At 39.4% G+C, this 20,435-nt stretch overlaps 1 protein-coding gene across 3 annotated transcripts in view; it reads left to right on the top strand.

Moving 5' to 3' along the window:
• The first annotated feature begins 4,246 nt into the window (after positions 1–4,246).
• Rbl1 (RB transcriptional corepressor like 1) overlaps positions 4,247–20,435 on the top strand; it is a 58,972-nt gene continuing 42,783 nt past the window's right edge. For 2 of the 3 annotated variants that reach the window (XM_027945353.3, XM_071608912.1), the window contains exons 1-2: positions 4,247–4,557; positions 9,025–9,158. In XM_027945353.3, coding sequence (XP_027801154.2) covers positions 4,402–4,557; positions 9,025–9,158 — 290 coding nt within the window. In that variant the 5' untranslated portion in view covers positions 4,247–4,401. The remainder of the gene's footprint in view (positions 4,558–9,024; positions 9,159–20,435) is intronic. The other variant, XM_071608913.1, reaches the window with a different exon arrangement.

Raw genomic sequence — 20,435 nt, 5'->3', positions numbered from 1 at the left:
CACAGATTTTTAATTTTTTGAGACAGGGTCTTGCTAAGTTGCCAAGCTGGTCTCAAATTTGTGATCCTCCTATCTCAGCCTCCCAAATTGCGGGGATTACAGGCATACACCAGACTGCACCCCACTACATCAAACAACAACTCCTCCTCCTCCTCCTCCTCCTCCTCCTCCTCCTCCTCCTCCTCCTCCTTTTTGGTACTAGGGATTGAACTCAGGGGCACTCCACCACTGAGTCACATCCCCAGCTCTATTCAGTATATTATTTAGAGACAAGGTCTCACTGAGTTGCTTAGTGCCTTGCTAAATTGCTGAGGCTGGCTTTGAACTTGTGATCCTCCTGCCTTTGCCTCCCCAGCTGCTGGGATTACAGGTGTGCACCACCGTGCCCGTCTACATCAAACTTCTTAAAGAGAAATTTTTACTTTGTATTTCAACTTTCTGACTTTTCTCATATTAGTTCCTCAGTCACAGTAATCTATCTTCTACTCCCACTGCACTATAGAAAACTGCTTTGACAAAGGTCACCAAACACCTAGGAACAATTGCATATGCAATTGTGAATTCTTTGTGAATTCCTTGTCCTACCTGAATTCCCTGCAGCATTGGACCCTATGCATACAGTACTTCTTTCCTTTGAGATACTGCTTCTTGTTTTAATACTTCTCTGGCTAATCTTTTTCCTTCACTCCTTAAATCCCACCACCCCTTAAATGTTGGCATTCCCAAGGCTTCCACTTGAGTTTCTTCTCATGCCAGTATGTTCTCTGGGGTATGGCGTAGCTTCAGGTATCATCTAAATATTTCCAGACTTTTGTGTCCATGTCCCCCAACTCCTAGAGCTCTGTGCTAAGCTGGAGGTTCTCTTAAATAAGCACAGTAGGTTAATTAGAAAACAGATGAACCCACCATAGGAGGACTTTCATCCATTTCACCTCCACTAATTCTAACATTTCTTCATTTGCAGTAAAAAAGTTAGAAGGAGGGACAATAACTTCTGTTACGGAACCCTTAGCACGGAGATAGACCTCCTCAGTGCTCTTAAGTAAAAATTCATGGGACAGTCTCAGTGCAGATCCTTGTGTCAACATCCCCTCTAGAGAAAAACAAAATGGTCCTGATGTCAGGTGTAGCAGTACCTTCTAGAAGGAAGCAGAGTTGGAAGTACCACATGGATGCTGCAGTTTGAGTTTGAATTTTTTTGGGGGAAATGGAGTTTTTGCTCATTTGGTTCCCAAGCCCCATCCTTTCTGTGTGTAGAGATTATAAAATTGAAACATTTCCAGGAGGAAAGGGGCTACCTTCTGGGACCTGTCAGCACTTGATCTTCCTGCAAGCATCCTAAACTCAACGGCTCCATAACTGCCCCGTTCCTCTGCTTGTTCTCCCTTCCTAGTTAAGAGGATCATCTTTTACCCACTTGATGCAGGTAGAAACCTATTATTGGGGAGATTCTCTTTTGTAGCAGTGCTCCCTTAGATTTCAGGCCAGAAACCTCTGTGCAGGATGGCTCCTTCCTATGCTGGAACCCTCCTACCATCTCCAAACCTCTATTTCTTATCCTATCCAGTCCATGCCGCCAGACTCCAGCCAGAGGGAACTGTCCAGAATACTGACTGATGATCATCTACACCAACCTGTGTTAAAACCTACTGCCTTGAGGACAATGCCCAGGTTTTAGCGGGGCACCCTGTCCCGTTTTCCTCTCCAGTGACTTCTTCCTTCCCTTATCCAAGCACCAAGGGGCATTTTGTAATTTTTCAAACACACCATAATAAGTACCCAGTGTCAACCATGTGCCTGGCCCTAATCTAAACTCCAGAATAGTCAAGGCAAATGGAAGGTCCTTCACTCACTTACCTCATTTTAGTAGGAAGAGCCAGTCAATAAACAAGATAATTCCAGATAGGGAGAAGGTGCTCTGGAGACAATGAAATGGGTGTTGGGAGGGAAGGGTCAGCTATTTTGGTTGCAGTACTCCCGGATGGCCTGAGGAGGTGATATTTAGTTAGACTTGAATGATGAGGGCAAGCCACACAAAGATCTGGCAAAGAGCATGGGCACGCAGTTTGGTTAGTGTGTGAGAAAGGCCTTGAAGCAAGAACTACCTTGGCAGATTGACCTTTTTTTTTAGGTTAAAAACAAAATTGTGAGTATGAACCTTATATATGCCTAGGCCCAGAGTGGGAGTGAGGAGAGGGGTTGCACTAGATGAGGTGGGGCCAGATCACATCAGCCTTATAGGCATTGGAAAAGAGTTTGAATATTAATGAGAGGGATTAAAGGATTCTGAGTGAAGGAATGATTGGCTCTGATTAACCTTTTAAAAACACATTTCTGGCTTCAGGCCAATGCTCAGGTCATTCCTACACCTGAAACTTATTAATTGGATTAGTTCCCAGGATCCAGGCAGCTGAGAAAGAGCCCCTTTCCTCCCCCAGCTTCCACTTGATGGTTAACACATTGTTCCCAGATGTGGAACACCTGTAAAAACTTCAATTGAGCAAATATGCCGCTTATGCTAACTTCAAATTATGTTTCTAGAGGTCTACTCTCTCAAGACAAGTGTAGGTGAATCAGTGTGGAAGGTTTGAAAAATATTTTTTAATTCATTATGAAAATTGTATAAACTTCACTGGGAAAGTTACTTCTATTAAATGTTCCACAGAACAAAGTATTATGAGAAACATATAAGAAATGCATTCATGAAAATCTTTTCTAGAACTAGGTTTGTCTTTTTTGTCGGGTAGCGGGGGTACCGGGGATTGAACTCAGGGGCACTCAATCACTAAGCCACATCCCCAACTCTATTTTGTATTTTAGAGACAGTGTCTGAGTTGCTTAGCGCCTTGTGGTTGCTGAGGCTGGCTTTGAACTTGCAATCCTCCTGCCTCAGCCTCCCAAGCCTGGATAGGTTGTCATTTTATTTCAAGGAATACACTGCATTTCCAATTATCCATGGTAGAAAATAGCTGTCCTCTAAGTAGAATACTGGGACAATGTATAACTGCATGGTAATGTGTAGTGCACTGCCTGGACCATGATGTCAAAACGACCCAAGATGTGAGAAACCGACAAAATAGTGTCAAAAATGTAATGCAGGGGCTGGGGATGTGACTCAAGCAGAAGCGCTGGCCTGGCATGCGTGCGGCCCGGGTTCGGTCCTCAGCACCACATACAAACAAAGATGTTGTGTCCGCCAATAACTAAAAAATAAATATTAAAAAAATTCTCTCTCTTTAAAAAAAAAATGTAATGCAAACCTTTGAAGTGTTTTGATCCTTCTACCAAAAATAACTGTTGAGCAGGTCATGAAAATCACTTCTTTGTATAATTATGTAAGATGTGCCCAATGACTTATCTATAGGGGAGGCATATACATGTAAAAAGATACCATATTGTCCCAGTGCCCTACTTATGGGACCATCTGTATTTTTGTTCTTTATATAGACCACAGATTACGATTGTGATTTCCAACCTATTTTAATGTTCCTGTGTCGTTGAAATATTTGCAACTCAAAATTTGGGACTTAATAGGTTGGGTTGGCGAGGTGTCCCCTAATATCCTTGTCTTGCCATTCATTCCATACATTCAGCAGTCCATTCTCGGTGCTGGGGACCTTGGGGAGACTCTGACAAGGCACTCCGGCGTCAAGGGGTAATTCTTTTTTCCTTCTGTAAGGATTAAACACAGACACTGAGCTACATCCCCAGACCTGTTTGTTTTTTCGAGAGAGGTTCTCGTTAAATTGCTGAAGCTGGCCTCCAACTTGCGATCCTCTTTTCTCAGTCTCCCAAGTCGCTGGGTGGTATTACTGGCGAGCGTCGCGGTGCCCAGCAAGGGAACACTTTCTGCTGCTTCCGCCCCCATCCCTAACTTAAGGGGTAAGGTTCAGTCAGGATAGGTTTGACGCCTGGGGCAGTGACAAACCCAGGGCCCAGAAGCTGGCGGGGATAGAGACGACGTTTCACCCGGAAGACGTGAGCCACCTCCAACAGGCAGCTAACCCTGTCCTGCCTAAAACCAAAGCGCCCCAGGACAGGGCGGTGCCCCAGACGCCTGCGTGGAACGGACTACAACTCCCAGCGGACCCCGCGCGAGGCGCGGATCCCTCCGCTCCCGCTCCCTCGCCCCTCCCGGTGGACTCCCGCGCCCGCCCAGGGCCAAAGCCAGGTCTTCTCAGGGTCCGAGGTCCGTCTTCTTATCACGTTTCCGGAGGAGGGCGCCTGGCTGCTCTGAAAGAGCAACGGACTTTTTTCGAGGCGATAAGCGGAGGCAGACTGCTAAAGGACGCAGCTCTGAATGGACGATTTTCGCGCGCTTTGTCGCGGGTGGTTGTGGGTAGTGAGCCCGGGAGGGAGAAAGGAGCTGGGGGCCGGGCGCGCCCCGCAGGGCTCGCGGGGATGTTCGAGGAGGAGCCCCAGGCCGACGGGGCCGCGGTGGTCGCCGCGGCCGGGGAGGCGCTGCAGGCCCTGTGCCAGGAGCTGAACCTGGACGAGGGGAGCGCGGCCGAAGCCCTGGACGACTTCACCGCCATCCGAGGCAACTACAGCCTAGAGGTGAGCGGTGGCAGGTGGGCGCCCCGACCCTCGCCAGGCCCCACCCCCGCCCCGCCCCGCCCCTACCCCCCGCCGGTGGGGTGGTGGGAGTTCCCCACCCCGGGGGTCGCAGATCGGCTCCGCTGCGAGGACCGGCGCGGGAGGGTGGTGCAGCTCGGCCAGCCCTCCCATTTTGTTTTGAGGCGGGAAACTGAAGCCCAGAGAAGCTGCGGCTTGTCAGAGGTCCCGCGCCACTCGGGGTCCCCGGACTCCAGGTTTGCAGGCCGGACTCCCTGCCCTACCAAGAGCCAGGGGTCGTGGCACTGCCGTTAAGTCGACACAGCAAACGTGTTGCGAAAGCTAAAATGACAGCGTGCCCAGTTCGCTTCCAATTTGTCACCTCGGTTCTTTTCGAACACGCTCATTGATTCCTGTTCCGCAGTAGAGGGAAGGGGAGCCCCGAGAGGCTAAGCTGCGTGCCCAGGGTCACGCGGTTGGCGACGGACCCGGACTCGGAGGCCGAGCCATTTAGACTCCCAGCCTCCTGCCTCACAGGGTGCGGGCCTGGGCCGCCGATCGTACCCCGGCGCTGAGGAGCAGTTGCTCAAGCCGGAATGCACGCAGAGCTGTCCCCACTCCTCCGTCGGAGCCTGAGCCTGGTGCTTAGCATAGTGCCTCTGAGTAAAGCAACTGCTGTCGATGTTAGGTTTCCCCAACATTCTTGTATCTCGTCTTGCCAGCAGCCTGAGAATGTGGCGTGGCAGGGCAGGGAGTATTATACCTGTTTTCCAGTTGGTAATATCGAGGCTCAGAAGATTGTTACCCAGGGTCGTTCTATATAGAAACCCAGAAGAGCATAAGCTTAGTACAGAGAGAATTGTACAATGGGCGTCCATCGTCATCGGCTTAGCAGATAAAAATATTGGGGGAAAATTTTGCATCTGTATTAAGCATGTGCAGACTTTTGTCGTTCTATAAACAATACAGTATGAATATTTACATGACATTTACGTTTTATTACATATTGTAAATAATCTACAGATGATTTAAAGTCTATAGGAGGCTGATCATAGGTTATATACAAACACTATGCCATTTTATATCTGGGACTTAAGCATCCCCAAATTTTGGCATTCTTTGGAACCAATTCCTCCGAAGGGGATTACTGAGGCAAGACTGTGTTTCAGCATATTGCTCCAATGGCCTCATGTTCAAAGGCTTTCATGAGCCAAGAGGGTTGGACTCACACACAGGATGTTCCTCTGACTCAACACTCAGTGAAATAACTGGGTCCAAAGGCATAGAGTTGGAAATATAGAGTTGACTATGTGTGTGACTGTGTATGAGGGGAAAACTACCTGTGAGAGACTCCTATCTCCAGGGTATTACTTATTAGATTGGAAAAAGTACAGTGATCTGCATCTGAGTGGCATGATTGCAAAACTGAGGGAAGAATAAGAAAATAAAGGTGATTATGAATTAATGGAGTCTCAGTTGAAAACATTGGTTTTTTTTGAAAGCCCGAGAAAGCATTTGTGATAACCCAGGGCTTCATTTGATCTCTCATTGAATAAGCATTTATTGAGTGCACACTATGGCCAAAGGAACTCAACTAGATATCAGCTTCAGATTCTGAATGTGACAAACTCATTCTCATTTGTGTAGTTCTGCATGCCATTGACTTTTCCTGGAACCTTTCTCCTTATCCATAACCCCAGGGGGAGGGTGAAAATTTAAATTTCTGGTTAGGTAGAATTGATCAATATACTTCAAACGTTTGCTTTGGAAAGCACGGATGTGTGAGTTGAGAGTTTGCAAGTGTTTATTCTACCCAGTGTTTAATTTTTCATCCTTTTTTTTTTTCCTTTCAGTTTTTGATGAAAGACACTTGGAATAGATATTTTCATATCTCTCTACTGTTTCCTAAGAACCCTCTCCCCAGTCCCTATCTCTTTTTTAGATTACCCAACAATCCTCTTCCATTTTGAACCTCACTTCCCATTTTTTGGTGATTTATACTTAGCAATTTTAAATCTTCTATGAAACCTTCCCTGATTTCCAGTCAAAGCCAGTTACTACACTGTATTTTTTCACAACAATTTATCTTCCTTGCTGCTTCTGTACTGTATCACCAATTGTAGATGATAGTTTCTGTCACTCTTCTTAGCTGTAGACTTGGAATTCTCTGAGTTCAAACACCATCTTTGTATTTCTAAGTTCTAGGGTCAAGGGCTAGAAACTAGAATAAAAAATACACTTTTTTTTTTTTTTTTTTTAGGAAAAATTGAAATAATTCCCATACTATTTTCTCTACCTTACTAGAGATTTCATATAGTAACCTGTATCCAAAAGCTCTGTAATAGGGTATTATTCCCAAACAATTCATCAATTCAAGGATAAACTTACCTGGCTTATCAGTGCTTTGAGCAAATAAAACCCCTCTGAGGATTGTGGTAGAATAAAATGGGAACTTTAGCAGTTTTAAGAACTGACAGGCTGTGGTTTTGCATGCCAACACATAGCAGCTCTTCTTACTGACATTTATTCATTGAGGCTTACAGTAGCTAACATTACCTAGAACAGATAATGCAAAAGCAGGAAACAATGTAGCTGGGACAGAACACTCCCCCTTTAGGCTTAGTGCAGTAAAAGTCCCTAGGTTATTGACAAACTTGTACCCATATAAGGAATGTAGAATGCACCCTCCAATAGAATTGCACCAACTCTCCTGCCTTGATGGACCCAAAACTTTGCATTGTGCTATCTGCTCAGACTTTGGGAATTTTCTCACTGGGCTCTGGAGCCACTAATAATGTGTTGCTTGCAGCTCTTAATGTCTTGATCCTCATTTCCCACTACATGTTAGAAATACTGGGTTTTAACTTTATTGATGACCACCTATTTCTGTCTATTCCCCTTTAGGTTATTGTGACAAATTTTTTTATCAATCTTTTAATTTTTCTAGAGTCTCTTAAATAGGATTTGTAGAACAGCGAATAAGAGCAATATCATATGCTAAGAGATTATTATCTGTGATTTTACCTGCATGTGTGGGTTTGTGTTTGTGTTGGGGGGCCACTGGCACTTGGGGTTAAACCCAGGGCCTTTTGCATGGTATGCAAGCACTGAGCTACACCCCCCTCCCCATCTCTCTCTTGCTCTTTTTTTTTTTTTTTTAAGTTGCTGATGGACCTTTATTTTATCAATTTATTTATATGCAGTGCTGAGAATCAAACCCAGTGCCTCACACATGCTAGGCAAGCACTCTACCACTGAGCCACAACTCAGCACCGCCCCCCCCATCTCTTTTTAAAAATTTTTTTATTTTTAGACAGGGTCATGCTTAATTGCTGGAGTCCTCAAATTTGTGATTCTCCTGCCTCAGACTTGTGAATACCTTGGATTATAGTCATGTGCCACTGCATCTAGCTTGTAATTCTTTTTTCGGGGGGAGGGGGGAGGCAGGGGATTGAACTCGGGCACTTGACCACTGAGCCACATCTCCAGCCCTATTTTGAATTTTATTTAGAAACAGAGTCTCATTGAATTGCTTAGCACCTTGCTTTTGCTGAGGCTGGCTTTGAATTCACAATCCTCCTGCCTCAGCCTCCCAGGCTGCTGGGATTACAGGAGTAGTCCACTGCACCCAGCTGTAATTTTTTTTTTAACATTTTATTTTTTAGTTGTAGTTGGACACAATACCTTTATTTTTATGTTGCACTGAGGTTTGAACCAAGGGCCTCGCACGTGCTAAGCGAGCACTCTACTGCTGAGCCACAACCCCAGCCCAGCCAGCTGTGATTCTTAATCCTTAAATGTCACCTTATGTTTTTACAGTAAAATCATAAAATGAGTCAAGCTTGGAGATATTTCAAGTCTAAAGCAGAAAATTAAGTGTTGAATTTCCAGGTATCACCTTTTTTGTAGCTTTGTAAATTGAGATATCAAGATGGAAAGACATACTATTTTAAAGATAATGTGTTTGGAGGTAAATAATGCCCCTAATTTTTCCCTTACAAAAATGACAGTCTCCTTATATTGCACAAGATGGGTATTAATTTTTTATCTGTGACTCACTAACATCCTACTCTTTCTTTTCTCTCTAAATCTGGTTTTTAAAATATATAATATAATATAATATAGAAAGGAACTCCATCATCACAAATACCATGAGTGGTATTTGAAAATTGAGTAAGTTAATTCTGAGAAATTTAATTTAAAAGAACTCTATAATATTAGATTGGAGAGAAGAGATCTATTTTGGAATTAGTACTGATTTAGCATGGTATAGTTGTTAAAACACAGGACTAAGAAAGGAGTTTTATATTCATTAGGGTGACTTAGTTTGATGGGCAGATATCTTCATTTCTTTGGCCTTCTATCTATAGAAGAGGATTTAGACCAGGTAATTAATTCTAAGATCTCTTCTGGTTCTGAAACACGAGCATTTTAACATATCCAGTTTGCTATTTGTCTTTTGCCTGCCAGGGAGAAGTTATGCATTGGTTGGCATGTTCATTATATGTTGCGTGCCGCAAAAGCATCATTCCCACAGTTGGGAAGGGTATCATGGAAGGAAACTGTGTTTCACTTACCAGAATACTACGTTCAGCTAAATTAAGGTAAAGCATTTTGATTTTTTAAGTGTTGTTTTGTAAGTCCTAAATTTAACTTTAGAACTTAATTTCTTTATTTTAAATCATTAGATTTCATCAGTTCTAACTTAGTTATTGCATAGATATTCTCTCCCAAGTCTCAGATTCTTCCTCTCTTTAAATTCTAACTTTTTCAACCAAGGACTTCTGTGCTAAATTGTTTTTAGGTATAATTTTTCTTTTTTTTTTAAATATATTTTTAAAATTGTAGATGGACACAATATCTTTATTTGTTTATTTTTATATGGTGCTGGGGATCAAACCCAGGGTCTCACTCATGCAAGGCAAGTGCTCTACTACTGAGCTACAGCCCCAGCCCTAGGTATAATTTTTCAATTAATTTTTTAAAAATATTTTTATTAGTTGTTGATGGACCTTTATTTTATTTATTTATATGTGGTGCTGAGAATCTAACCCAGTGCCTCACACATGCTAGGCAAGTGCTCTACCACTGAGCCACAATCCCAGCCAGTCTATTAATTTTTTTAACTTGTAAATAATTTTAAGCTTATAGAAAAGTTACAAAAATAAGAAAAATACAAAGAATACCCATATACCCTTGACCCAGTTTTACCTGTCATTAACATTTTACCTTGTTTGCTTTTTCATTTGATCTCTCTCTCTTAAATATATAGTTCTTTCTCCTTTAAATAATATTTTTTCCTCAACCATTTCACAGTAAGTAGCACATATTATATATCCCTTTACTTCTAAATGCTTCAATGGTATTTCTTAGTAAACTATGGAATAATTATCAACATCAAGAAAGTTAACACTTAAAAAAAGAAAGTGAACACTAACATTCATTTTATCTAGTATGCCATCTCTATTCTGGCTTTTTTCATTGATCTGATAATATTCTTTATAGAATTTGTTTTCTTTGACACAATGTTCAATCTAAGATTTAATATTGCATTCACTTGTCATGTCTACTTATTCCCCTTTAGTCAGGAACAGTTCCACACCCTTTGTCTTTTATGACACTGACATTTTGAGGAATAAAATCTACAACCCTTTTTTGTTTGTTTATTTTGTTTTGTTTTGCAGTGCTGAGGATCAAACCTAGGGTTTTGCACATGTTAGACAAACTTTCTACCTCTGAGCCACATCCCTTGTTCTCTACTCTCTCTTTGATAGATTGTTCCTCATTTGGATTTATCTGATGTTTTCTTATGATTACATGCAAATTATACATTCCAAGATTGAATACTACACAAGCAATTTTATGTCTTCAGGATATCACATCTGATGGAATGCACATATCCATTTGCCTTTTGTTAGTGTTGTTAATTTTGGTCATCTGGTCAATGTGTTATCCTGTTTTTTTACTGTATAGTTAATATTTTTTTCACATGCAACTAGTAATTGCTGTAGGTCTTAGCTATATCTTACTTGTTCTTGTGCCAACCACATAGAATTATTTGCCTTGACAGGAAATAGAAATGGAGTGATTCAGATTTAAATAGGTGCTAATTTCTGTTCCTGTTTGGTTTTTGTTGGTTGGTTGGTTTTTGTTTTTTATTTGTTTGGGCTTTTTTTTTTTTCTTTTTTTTGACCTGGTACAAAACTATTTGAGATTATTATCTGTCTGTTCTCTCTACACTCCAGGGTAGAAGAGAGGCAAACTTTAAAGCCCTGTCCAGGGATGGCAAGTTGGTTTTACTTCATGCTAAATTAAAACAAACAAACAAAATCTCCGAACAGTTTTGGTTCTAGCAATGAAAAATTTAAAAATCAAGATGATTTTTTAAAAACTTTTAATAGATGCCAATTTTTGTCATTGATGATAAAAATAAAATGAAGATTGTTAAGATTGTTAACATCCACAGCCCATTTGTACCAGGATATTGGGATAGGTTGCTTTGAGACCAAAGAAAATACCCAGAGACAGCATATGAGGCATAAAACTTTATGGAGAAATACATACAGGGAAGGTCCAGTGGTGGTAGACTAAATAGATAGTACCTCGTCCCTCACAGCATTTTGTCCAGAAGCAGCCCACTGGATGAGTATTTACATGTATCCTTTCCACAGTGCCCTCAGTTCTGCCCCAGTTGCCACTGAGAGAGTGATTTTATATTATTAGGCTGCAGAATTAGTGACATCATCTGCATTAGCTTGCTTGTAAGATCAGCATTGCAAGGTGCAACTGTTTTGGAGAATTTGTAAAAAGCAACTTTCTATAGATAACATTAGCATGCCCCAGATTTCCGGTGTGTACGAGAGAAAGCCAGTATCCTTCAGGATAATATGGATTTGGACATTCCAGTCCAGGCTTGCTCTCATTGTTCTCCTAACTTGATTAGATTTGGGGGAATAAAAAGGGGGGCATTCAGGATCATAGTGTTTTACTATTTCTAAGGATGATACAATAGGGTCAAGATAGCTTTTTAAATTGAACAAAACCTGTCAGTTGTAGTAGAAAACAGTATGATCTTTTTCTGTCAGTGTTTCTCATCACTGACCATATAATTTTTAAAATCTTTGTAATAATAGATTATTGGGGAAACTGAGCAAAAACGAATTATAACTTTAAAAAATTTAGAGCAACACATGCTCAGAAAAATTCCAATAATAAAATGAGTTCTGGAGATGGATAATGTGATGGTTATATGTACTTAATGCCACTATTACGTATATTTTTCTATAAACACATAAAGACAATTTTTAAAGTTTTAAATAGTCTGGGGATATAATTTAGTGTCATGCTAAAAAAAAAAAAATGCTAAAAAAGGCCTAGGTAATCCTCAGCACTACAGGAGGAGAAAAAAAACAAATAATACAGAAGACTTTAAAGTAAAAAGAACTCTTTCTTTTTCCATTCTCCAGAATTAACCACCAAAACCACTTTTCTCTTATGTACAAAAAGCAAAAAAAAAAAAAAAAACCAACAAATTTTAGTGGGTGTTGTTTAGTTGTTTTAGATATAAATGATTCATAAAACATGTATTGTTTTGAAGTTTTTACTTTATATTTTTGAAGTCTTTCTGAAGAAACCCGTTTTGTTAAGATGTAGAATTGATATTTTCAAATTTAATTCCAACAAGTTTTAAAATTTTTTGTTTTGCATTTCTGGGGATCGAACCCATTGTTGCTCTTAGTATCTGGACCACTGAGCTGTATTACTAGCCCCTTTTTTTTCTTTAATATTTTTTAGCTGTTGATGTACCTTTATTTTTTACTTATTTATATGTGGTGCTGAGGATTAAACTCAGTGACTCACACATGCCAGGCAAGTGCTCTGCCACTGAGCCACAATCCCAGCCCCCCAGCCCTTATTTTTTATTTTGAGTCAGGATCTCACTAAGTTGTCCAGACTGGCCTCACACTTGCTATGTTCCTGCCTTATCCTCCCAAGTAGCAGGAATTACTGGCATGTAAAAAAGTGGCCAGCTAAAAAAGTGTCATATTCTTAATACCAAAGTGCAGTTGATAAACAGCAACATGTTCATTCACACAAAAAGTAATCAAAAGTAATGCTATTTGTTCATTAATAATTTGAGCTTTTTCCTTGGAGTCAGGATCTCACTATATTGCACAGGCTAGTCTTGAACTCCTTACCTGAAGTAATCACCTGCAGTCAGCCTCCTGTATAGGCACATGCCACTGCAGCTGGCCAAAATTTCAACTACGAATATACTTTTTACATGATTATGTAAATTTTTATAGCTATAGGAAAATGCTCACCAAGTATTGTTAACAATTCATACTGGAAAATAATAAATGAGTATACATTATAGATACATATATGCCCAAACAGCAAATTTCTACTGAGTACTTTACCAATGTTCCAGGCATTTATTATTTGCTGTGTTTTGCATGTTTTTATTCATTTAATCTTCTCAGTAATCTCATAAAATAAGTCACATTTTACAGATGAGAAAATTGAGTGAACAAGAAGTTAAATTGCTTCCTAGAAATAATATGCCTACTAGCTGGGCCCATGGTGGTACATGCCTATAATCCCAGTGATCCTGGAGGTTTAGGCAAGAGGATCACGAGTTCAGGGCTAGCCTCAATAACGTAGGGAAGCCCTAAGCAACTTAGTGAGACTAGTCTCAAAATAAAAAATGGAAAGGGCTGGGAATGTTGCTCAGTGGTTAAGCTCCTCTGAGTTCAATCCCTGGTACAAAAAGAAGGAAAAAAAGAAATATCTACTAACTGGCATGGCCTCCAAATTTATTCTATATTACATGTGTCTGTACACAGATACTTATTAGTATGTCTCTCTCTTAAACTATGTTTAATTAGCTTCAGTTTGGAAAAAGAAAACTTAACACCAAAGCAAATTCTACCACTGTAACTCAGTGGCAGAGCGCTTGCCTCGCAGATATGAGCCCTGGGTTCGATCCTCAACACCACATAAAAATAAATAAATAAATAAAGATATTGTGTCCATCTACAACTAAAAATATATTTTTTAAAAAAAGTATCGGGCTAGGGATGTAACTCAATAGTAGAGCGCATATATTGCATGCTCAAGACCCTGGGTTCAATCCCCAGCACTGGAAAGAAAAAAGTATCATATAAAAACTCATTTGTGGGTCTGGGGATATAACTCAGTTGGTAGAGTGCTTGCCTCGCATGCATAACGCCCTGGGTTCAATCCCCAGTACCACAAAAAATAAAATAAAATAAAACACATTTGCTGCCAGGGAAGTGCGAGTGCCTGTAATCTCAGTGGCTTGGGAGGCTGAGGCAAGAGGGTCATGAGTTCAAAGCCAGCCTTAGCGAAATCGAGGCGATAAGCAACTCGGTGAGACCCTGTCTCTAAATAAAATACAAAATAGGGCTGGGGGTGTGGCTCAGTGGTCGAGTGCCCCAAGTTCAATCCCCAGTATCCCCGCAAACAACAACAACAAAAACCTTCGTTTGCCATTAAGTATTACATTAAAAAGCAGTATCTGTTGTGCAATATGAATTTTTATTTCACCTTAATAAAGAAGTTTTGTTTATCTCATTTTTGTAGTTGTAGGAATTTATCCACATTGTTCACAAGTTTTTTTTTAGTAACGTGATTTAAATCAAGATGACTTTTATTCATTCTTTTCATATTATAAAACTGGAATGAAAATTAGTTCATCAGAAATTTTTTTATACATTCTAATTGTAACATTCATAATATTAATTTGTTATAATTTCTTTTTTTAACTTTTGAATTCCTATTAAATTCAGTAGTGTGCCACTGTTGGAACATATGTCACATATTTACTATTTAATCAACCTAACTTCTCTGTCTATGGATTTGTCTATTCTGGATATTACATATGAATGGAATCATATAATATGTGGCATTTGTGTTGGCTTCTTTTACTTAGCATAATATTTTCAAGGTTTATCCATGTTGTAGAGATAGCAGTACTCCATTTTTTTTTTATGACTGAATAATATTTCATTACAAGGAGGTAGCACATCTTGTTTGTCTATTTTATCAATGAATGGAAGTTTGGGTTAGTTCCATCTTTTGACTTTTTTTTTTTTTTAAATTTTTTTTAGTTGTCAATAGACCTTTATTTATTTATATGCGGAGCTGAGAATCAAACCCAGTGCCTCACACATGCTACCATTGAGCTATAACCCCAGCCCCGTACCTTTTGAGTTTTATGACTAGTGCTGCTTCAAACATCTATGTACAACTTTCTCTGTGGATATATGTTTTCATTTCTTTTGTGTGTGTATATGTAGAAGTGAAATTGCTGGATCTTAAGCTGACTGTATGTTTAATCTTCTGAGAAACTGTCAGGCTGTTTTCCAAAGTGACCATTCCAGACTACATTGCCATCAGCAGTATGTGAGAGTTCAACTTTCTCCACATCCTTCCCAATACTTGTTATTATCTCTCTTTTTTATTCTGGTTATGCTAATAGATATGAAGCAATATCTCACTGCAGTTTTGATTTGAATTTTCCTGATAGCTGATGGTGTGGGGCATCTTCTCATGTCCTTATTGGAGTAGTATACTTTTTGTTACAGAATCTCAGTGAGTAGAATTGTTTTCAAAACTGTGAAGCTACTTTGCTTAGTTTTGTTTTACAGATTGCAATCAGGCTTAGAAAAGGGACCAAGAACAAAAGGAGGCTGGCTGCACAGCCAAAAGTATATCACAGAATCCATTTATCAGACACAGCTTGTATGACCAGCAGTGCTGTCCCTGTACCTTGCTGCTGTTCTTTCTCCTACTCAATGAATATTGCTATTGATTCTACTGTAAGAATTTACACTTCCTCATTTCTCTGCACCACCAAGATTCAAGATCTCAAGCAGATGTATTTGATAAAGAATTCCAAGCTATATGTGTCATCCTAACTTCCAGTGAAACTAACCCTAGAGAAAGATAAGACTCAAAAGTGGGAATTTTTTTCCCTTCTCTTTCCTGATTGCTCTGGGTAGAGTGTCAAGAACTACATTGAATACGAATTGTGACAGTGAACTCCTTTTTCCCCCCCTGATTTTAGAGGAAATGCTTTCAATTTTGTCCATTCAGGATGATGTTGCCTTTGGGTTTGTCGTACATAGTCCAAATAACGTTGAAGTAAGTTCTTTCTATCCCTAGTTTGTTCAGTTTTTAACATGAATGGGTACTGGGTTTTGTCGAAGGCTTTTTCTGCATCTGTTGAGGTGATCATGTGATTCTTGTCCCTGATTCTAATTACATGGAGAATTGCATTTATTGATTCACTTATGTTGAACCAACCTTGCAAACTTGGGGTGAAACCCACTTGATCATGGTGTATAATATAAGTGTTTTTGCATATACATCCTAATGATAAGGATTTTTGCATCTATTTTCATCGGAGATATTTGTGTACAGTTTTTTTTTTTTTTTCCCTTGATGTTTCTGTCTGATTTTGGTATTGGAGCAATACTGGCTTCACAGAATGTGTTTGGAAATGTTCCCTTCTTTTATTTCATGGAATAATTTGAGGAAGATTGGCATTAGTTGCCAGGCATGGTGGTATATACCTGTAATCCCAGCAGCTGGGAGGCTGAGGCCAGAGGATTGCAAGTTCAAAGCCCATCTCAGCAATTTAACAAGGCCCTAAGCAACTTAGTGAGACCCTCTCTACATAAAATATAAATAAGGGCTTGGGGTGTGGCTCAGTGATAAAGCCCCTCTGGGTTCAATCCCCAATACCCCCCACCTCTAATGGCATTAGTTTTTCTTTAAAGAACTTGGCTGAGAATCCATCTGGTCCAGGGCTTTTCTTTGTTGGAAGCCTTGTGATTGTTGCTTCGATCTCATTGCTTGATGTTGGGTCTGTTTGGGCTTCCTATATCTTTCTGGTTCTGTTTGGGTAGTTCATTTGTGTCTAGAAATTTATCAATATCTTCTAGATTTTCAAGTTTATGGAAGTATAAATTTTCAAAATAGTTCCCAATGGTCCTCTGGATTTCAGAAATGTTTGTAGTGATATCTCTAATTTTTCTGATTTGGGTCTTCTCTCTCTTTCCTTTGGTTAGTTTTGGTGATGGTTTATCAGTCTTGTTTCTTTTCAAAGAACCAATTCTTTGCTGTATTCCTTCTTTTTTTTTTTTTTTTAATTCTCAATTTCAATTTTGGCTCTGATCTTATTTCCCGTCTTTTATTGATTTTGGAATTAATTTGTTCTTTTTTCCTAGGGTCTTTTGATGTGACATTAGATTATTTGAGATCTTTCAGATTTTTGTTGTTGTTCTTCAATGCTATTAATTTTGTTCTTATAACTGCCTTCATACTGCCCCAGAGATTTTGATATGTTGTATTTCCATTCTTATTTGTTTTTAAGAACTTTTTAAATTTCTCCCATGACCCATTCTTTGTTCAAAAGTATATTATTATGAGATGGGGATATAGCTCAATTGGTATAGTGCTTGCCTCGAATGCTTAAGGTCCTATGTTCCTCAGCACCCCCTCCCACACACACACACACACACAATATATATATGTGTGTATGTATATATATATATATATATATATATATATATATATATATATATATATATATATATATATATATATATATTTTTTTATTAAAGCCTCCCATCTTAAAGAGGGTTTGTTTTTTATCTTGTTATTGATTCCTAATTTCTTTCTATTATGATCTGTTAGGAAGCAGGGAATTATCTGTTTGTTTTTGTATTTGCTGAGACTTGCTTTGTGTCCTAAAATATGGTCTATTTTAGAGAAGATTCCATGTATACCTGAGAAGAAAGTGAATTGGGTTGTTGATGAAATATTCTTTAGATGTCCATTGGGTACATTTGATAAAGAAGTAGGATATAAGATTAACATAAATATCAATAGTGTGCTTTCTGCCCGTGGATGCCACTGAGAAAACATTATTAAAGTCTCTCTTCCTACTGCCATCATGTCTAAAAGAGTCCCCTAAAGAGCCTGAACAGCTGTGGAAGCTATTCATCAGAAGGCTAAGCTTTGAAACAACTGATGAAGTCATTTTGAGCAACGGGGAACACTCATGGACTGTGCGGTAATGAGACCCAAACACCAAGTGCTCCAGGGGCTTTGAGTTTGTTATTTATGCCACTGTGGAGGAAGTGGGTGCAGCTATGAATGCAAGACCACACGAGGAGGATGGAAGAGTTTTGGAACCAAAAGGAGCTGTCTCAGGAGAAGATTCTCAAAGACCAGGGACCACTTAACTGTGAAAAAAGATCTTTGTTGGTAACATTAAAAAAGATGCTGAAGAATATCACCTACAAGATTATTTTGAACAGTATGGGAAAATTGAAGTTACTGAAATCATGACTGAACCAGGCAGTGGAAAGAAGGGGGGCTTTGCTTTTGTAACTTTGGACGACCATGACTATAGATAAGATTGTCATTCACAGATACCATACTGTGAATGGCTACAACTGTGAACTGAGGAAAGCCCTGTCAAAGCAAGAGATGGCTGGGGCTTTATCTAGCCAAAGAGGTCAAGTGGTTCTGGAAACTTTGGTGGTGGTCATGAAGGTGGTTTTAGTGGAAATGACAATTTTGGTAGTGGAGGAAACTAGTGGTCATAGTGGCTTTGGTGACAGCCGTGGTGGTGTTGGTGGATATGATGGCAGCAGGGAAGACTACAATGGATTTAGTAATGACGGAAGCAGTTTTGGAGGTGGTAGAAGCTCTGAGGATTTTGGCAGTTACAACAATCAGCCATCAAATTTTGGACCCATGAAGGGTGGAAACTTTGGAGGCAGAAGGTTTTAATACTGCCAGGAAACAAAGCTTAGTAGGAGAGGAGAGCCAGAGAAGTGACAGGGAAGCTACAAGTTACAACAGATTTATGAACTCAGCACAGTGGTGGCAGGTCCCAGATGCTATAAAGAAGGCATGGTTTAGACAATACTCATATGAGTGTGGGTAAAAAAACCTCGAGGACTGTATTTGTCATTAATTGTATAAAATGTTATTTTAGTTTTGTTCTGTGGAAAGGGTAAAGCATTCCAACAAAGTACTTTAATGGAGACTTTTTTTTTTTTTTTTTGCACCCATGCTGTTGATTGCTAAATGTAATAGTCTGATCATGATGCTGAATAAATGTGTCTTTTTAAAAATGTGCTGAGGGCTGGGGATGGGGCTCAAGCGGTAGTGCGCTCTCCTGGCATGCGTGCAGCCCGGGTTCGATCCTCAGCACCACATACAAACAAAGATGTTGTGTCCACCGAAAACTAAAAAATAAATATTAAAATTTTCTCTCTCTCTTAAAAAAAAAAAAAATTTTTTTTTAAATGTGCTGAGTAAAGTTAGTCTCTGAAGCCACCTTGGTAAACTTCCCCAACAGTGTGAAGTTAGAATTCATTTAGGACGATTCCAGGTTAAGAAACCCTGGTGTAGGCAGTTTCTCCTCAGACCCTTCTCCTGTCCACTCTGTGGTCTGATCCAGTTCCGCCCAAGGGTGAGTCTCAAATAAAGCCTTGTTTAGCCATCTTTTTAAATCTGCCTCCTTTGGTCGCCACCCGCCTTGCCTGATCTCACAACCCCTTTTTAAATAAACCCTGCTTCATAAAAAAAGAAGAAACCTTGGTGTAGTTGTTGTGACCTTCTGAAGGTCACCATTGAAAGGGTCACCCAAGCACAATCATGGAATTATTTGGTTATAAAAATGATTGTTGGCACATCCTCAGCAATATCTAAATTGAATAATAGTACCAGGTAAATAATAGATGGGAATAAAGCTTGTGTATCATCATGTGTAATCAATAATGATTTAATTCTCTTGAGAAAAAAAATATCAATAGTTTTCTATATATCAGTAATAAATCTGCTAGGAAATCTGGAAAACTTTTTCATCCACAATAACCTACAAAACAACAAAACATGGGAATAATTCTAGTCAAGGAGGTGAAAGACTTTTCTCTTTTTCCCCTACATTTTTTATTGGTGCATTATAGTTGTACAAACTGATGGGATTTGTTGTGACATATTTGTACATGCACACAATAAACACTTCTATGATGAAAACTATAGAACACTGAAGAATGAAATTTGAAGAAGACCTTAGAAGATGAAATATCCTCCTTTCATGTTCTTGAATACACAAAATTAATAATTGTTAAATTGACTGTATTACCAAAAATGATGTACAGATTCAGTGCAATCTCCATCAAAATACCAATGAAATTCTCCACAGAACTAGAAAAAAAGTTCCTAAAATTCATATAGAAGAATAAAAGACCAAGAATAGCCAAAACAATACTGAGCAAGAAGAATGATACTGGAGGCATCACAATGCCTGATCTCAGATTATACTAGAGCCATAGTAACAGAAACAACATGGTGGTGGCATCAAAACAGACATTAGACCAGTGGAATAGATGACAAAGACAAACCCACATAGGTACAATTATCTGATACTCTGACAAAGTTACCAAAATATACACTGAAGAAAGGATAGCCTTTTTAACAAATGGTGGATATTCATATGTAGAAGAATGAAATTAGATTCCTATCTCTCACCCTGCACAAAAGTCAACTCAAAGTGGATCAAAGACCTAATAGTTAGACCAGACTTTGCAACTGCTAGAAGAAAATATAGGGTCAACACTCCCATCATATAGGTGTAGGCATCAACTTCTTTAATGAGACCCCTAAAATTCAAGAAATAAAATCAAGAATCAATAAGTAGGATGCCATCAAATTAAAAAGCTTGTATGCAGCAAAGGAAATAAGAACATGAAAAGAGAGCCTACAGAATGGGAGAAAGTCTTCACTAGCTACTCCTCTAACAGGAAATTAATATCTAGAATATGCAAAAAATC

The sequence above is a fragment of the Marmota flaviventris genome, chromosome 2, assembly GCF_047511675.1.
Source record: "Marmota flaviventris isolate mMarFla1 chromosome 2, mMarFla1.hap1, whole genome shotgun sequence".
NCBI classification, from domain to species: Eukaryota; Metazoa; Chordata; class Mammalia; order Rodentia; family Sciuridae; genus Marmota; species Marmota flaviventris.
Note: the sequence above shows the minus strand (reverse complement) of the source record. Positions and strands in the feature narration are given on the sequence as shown.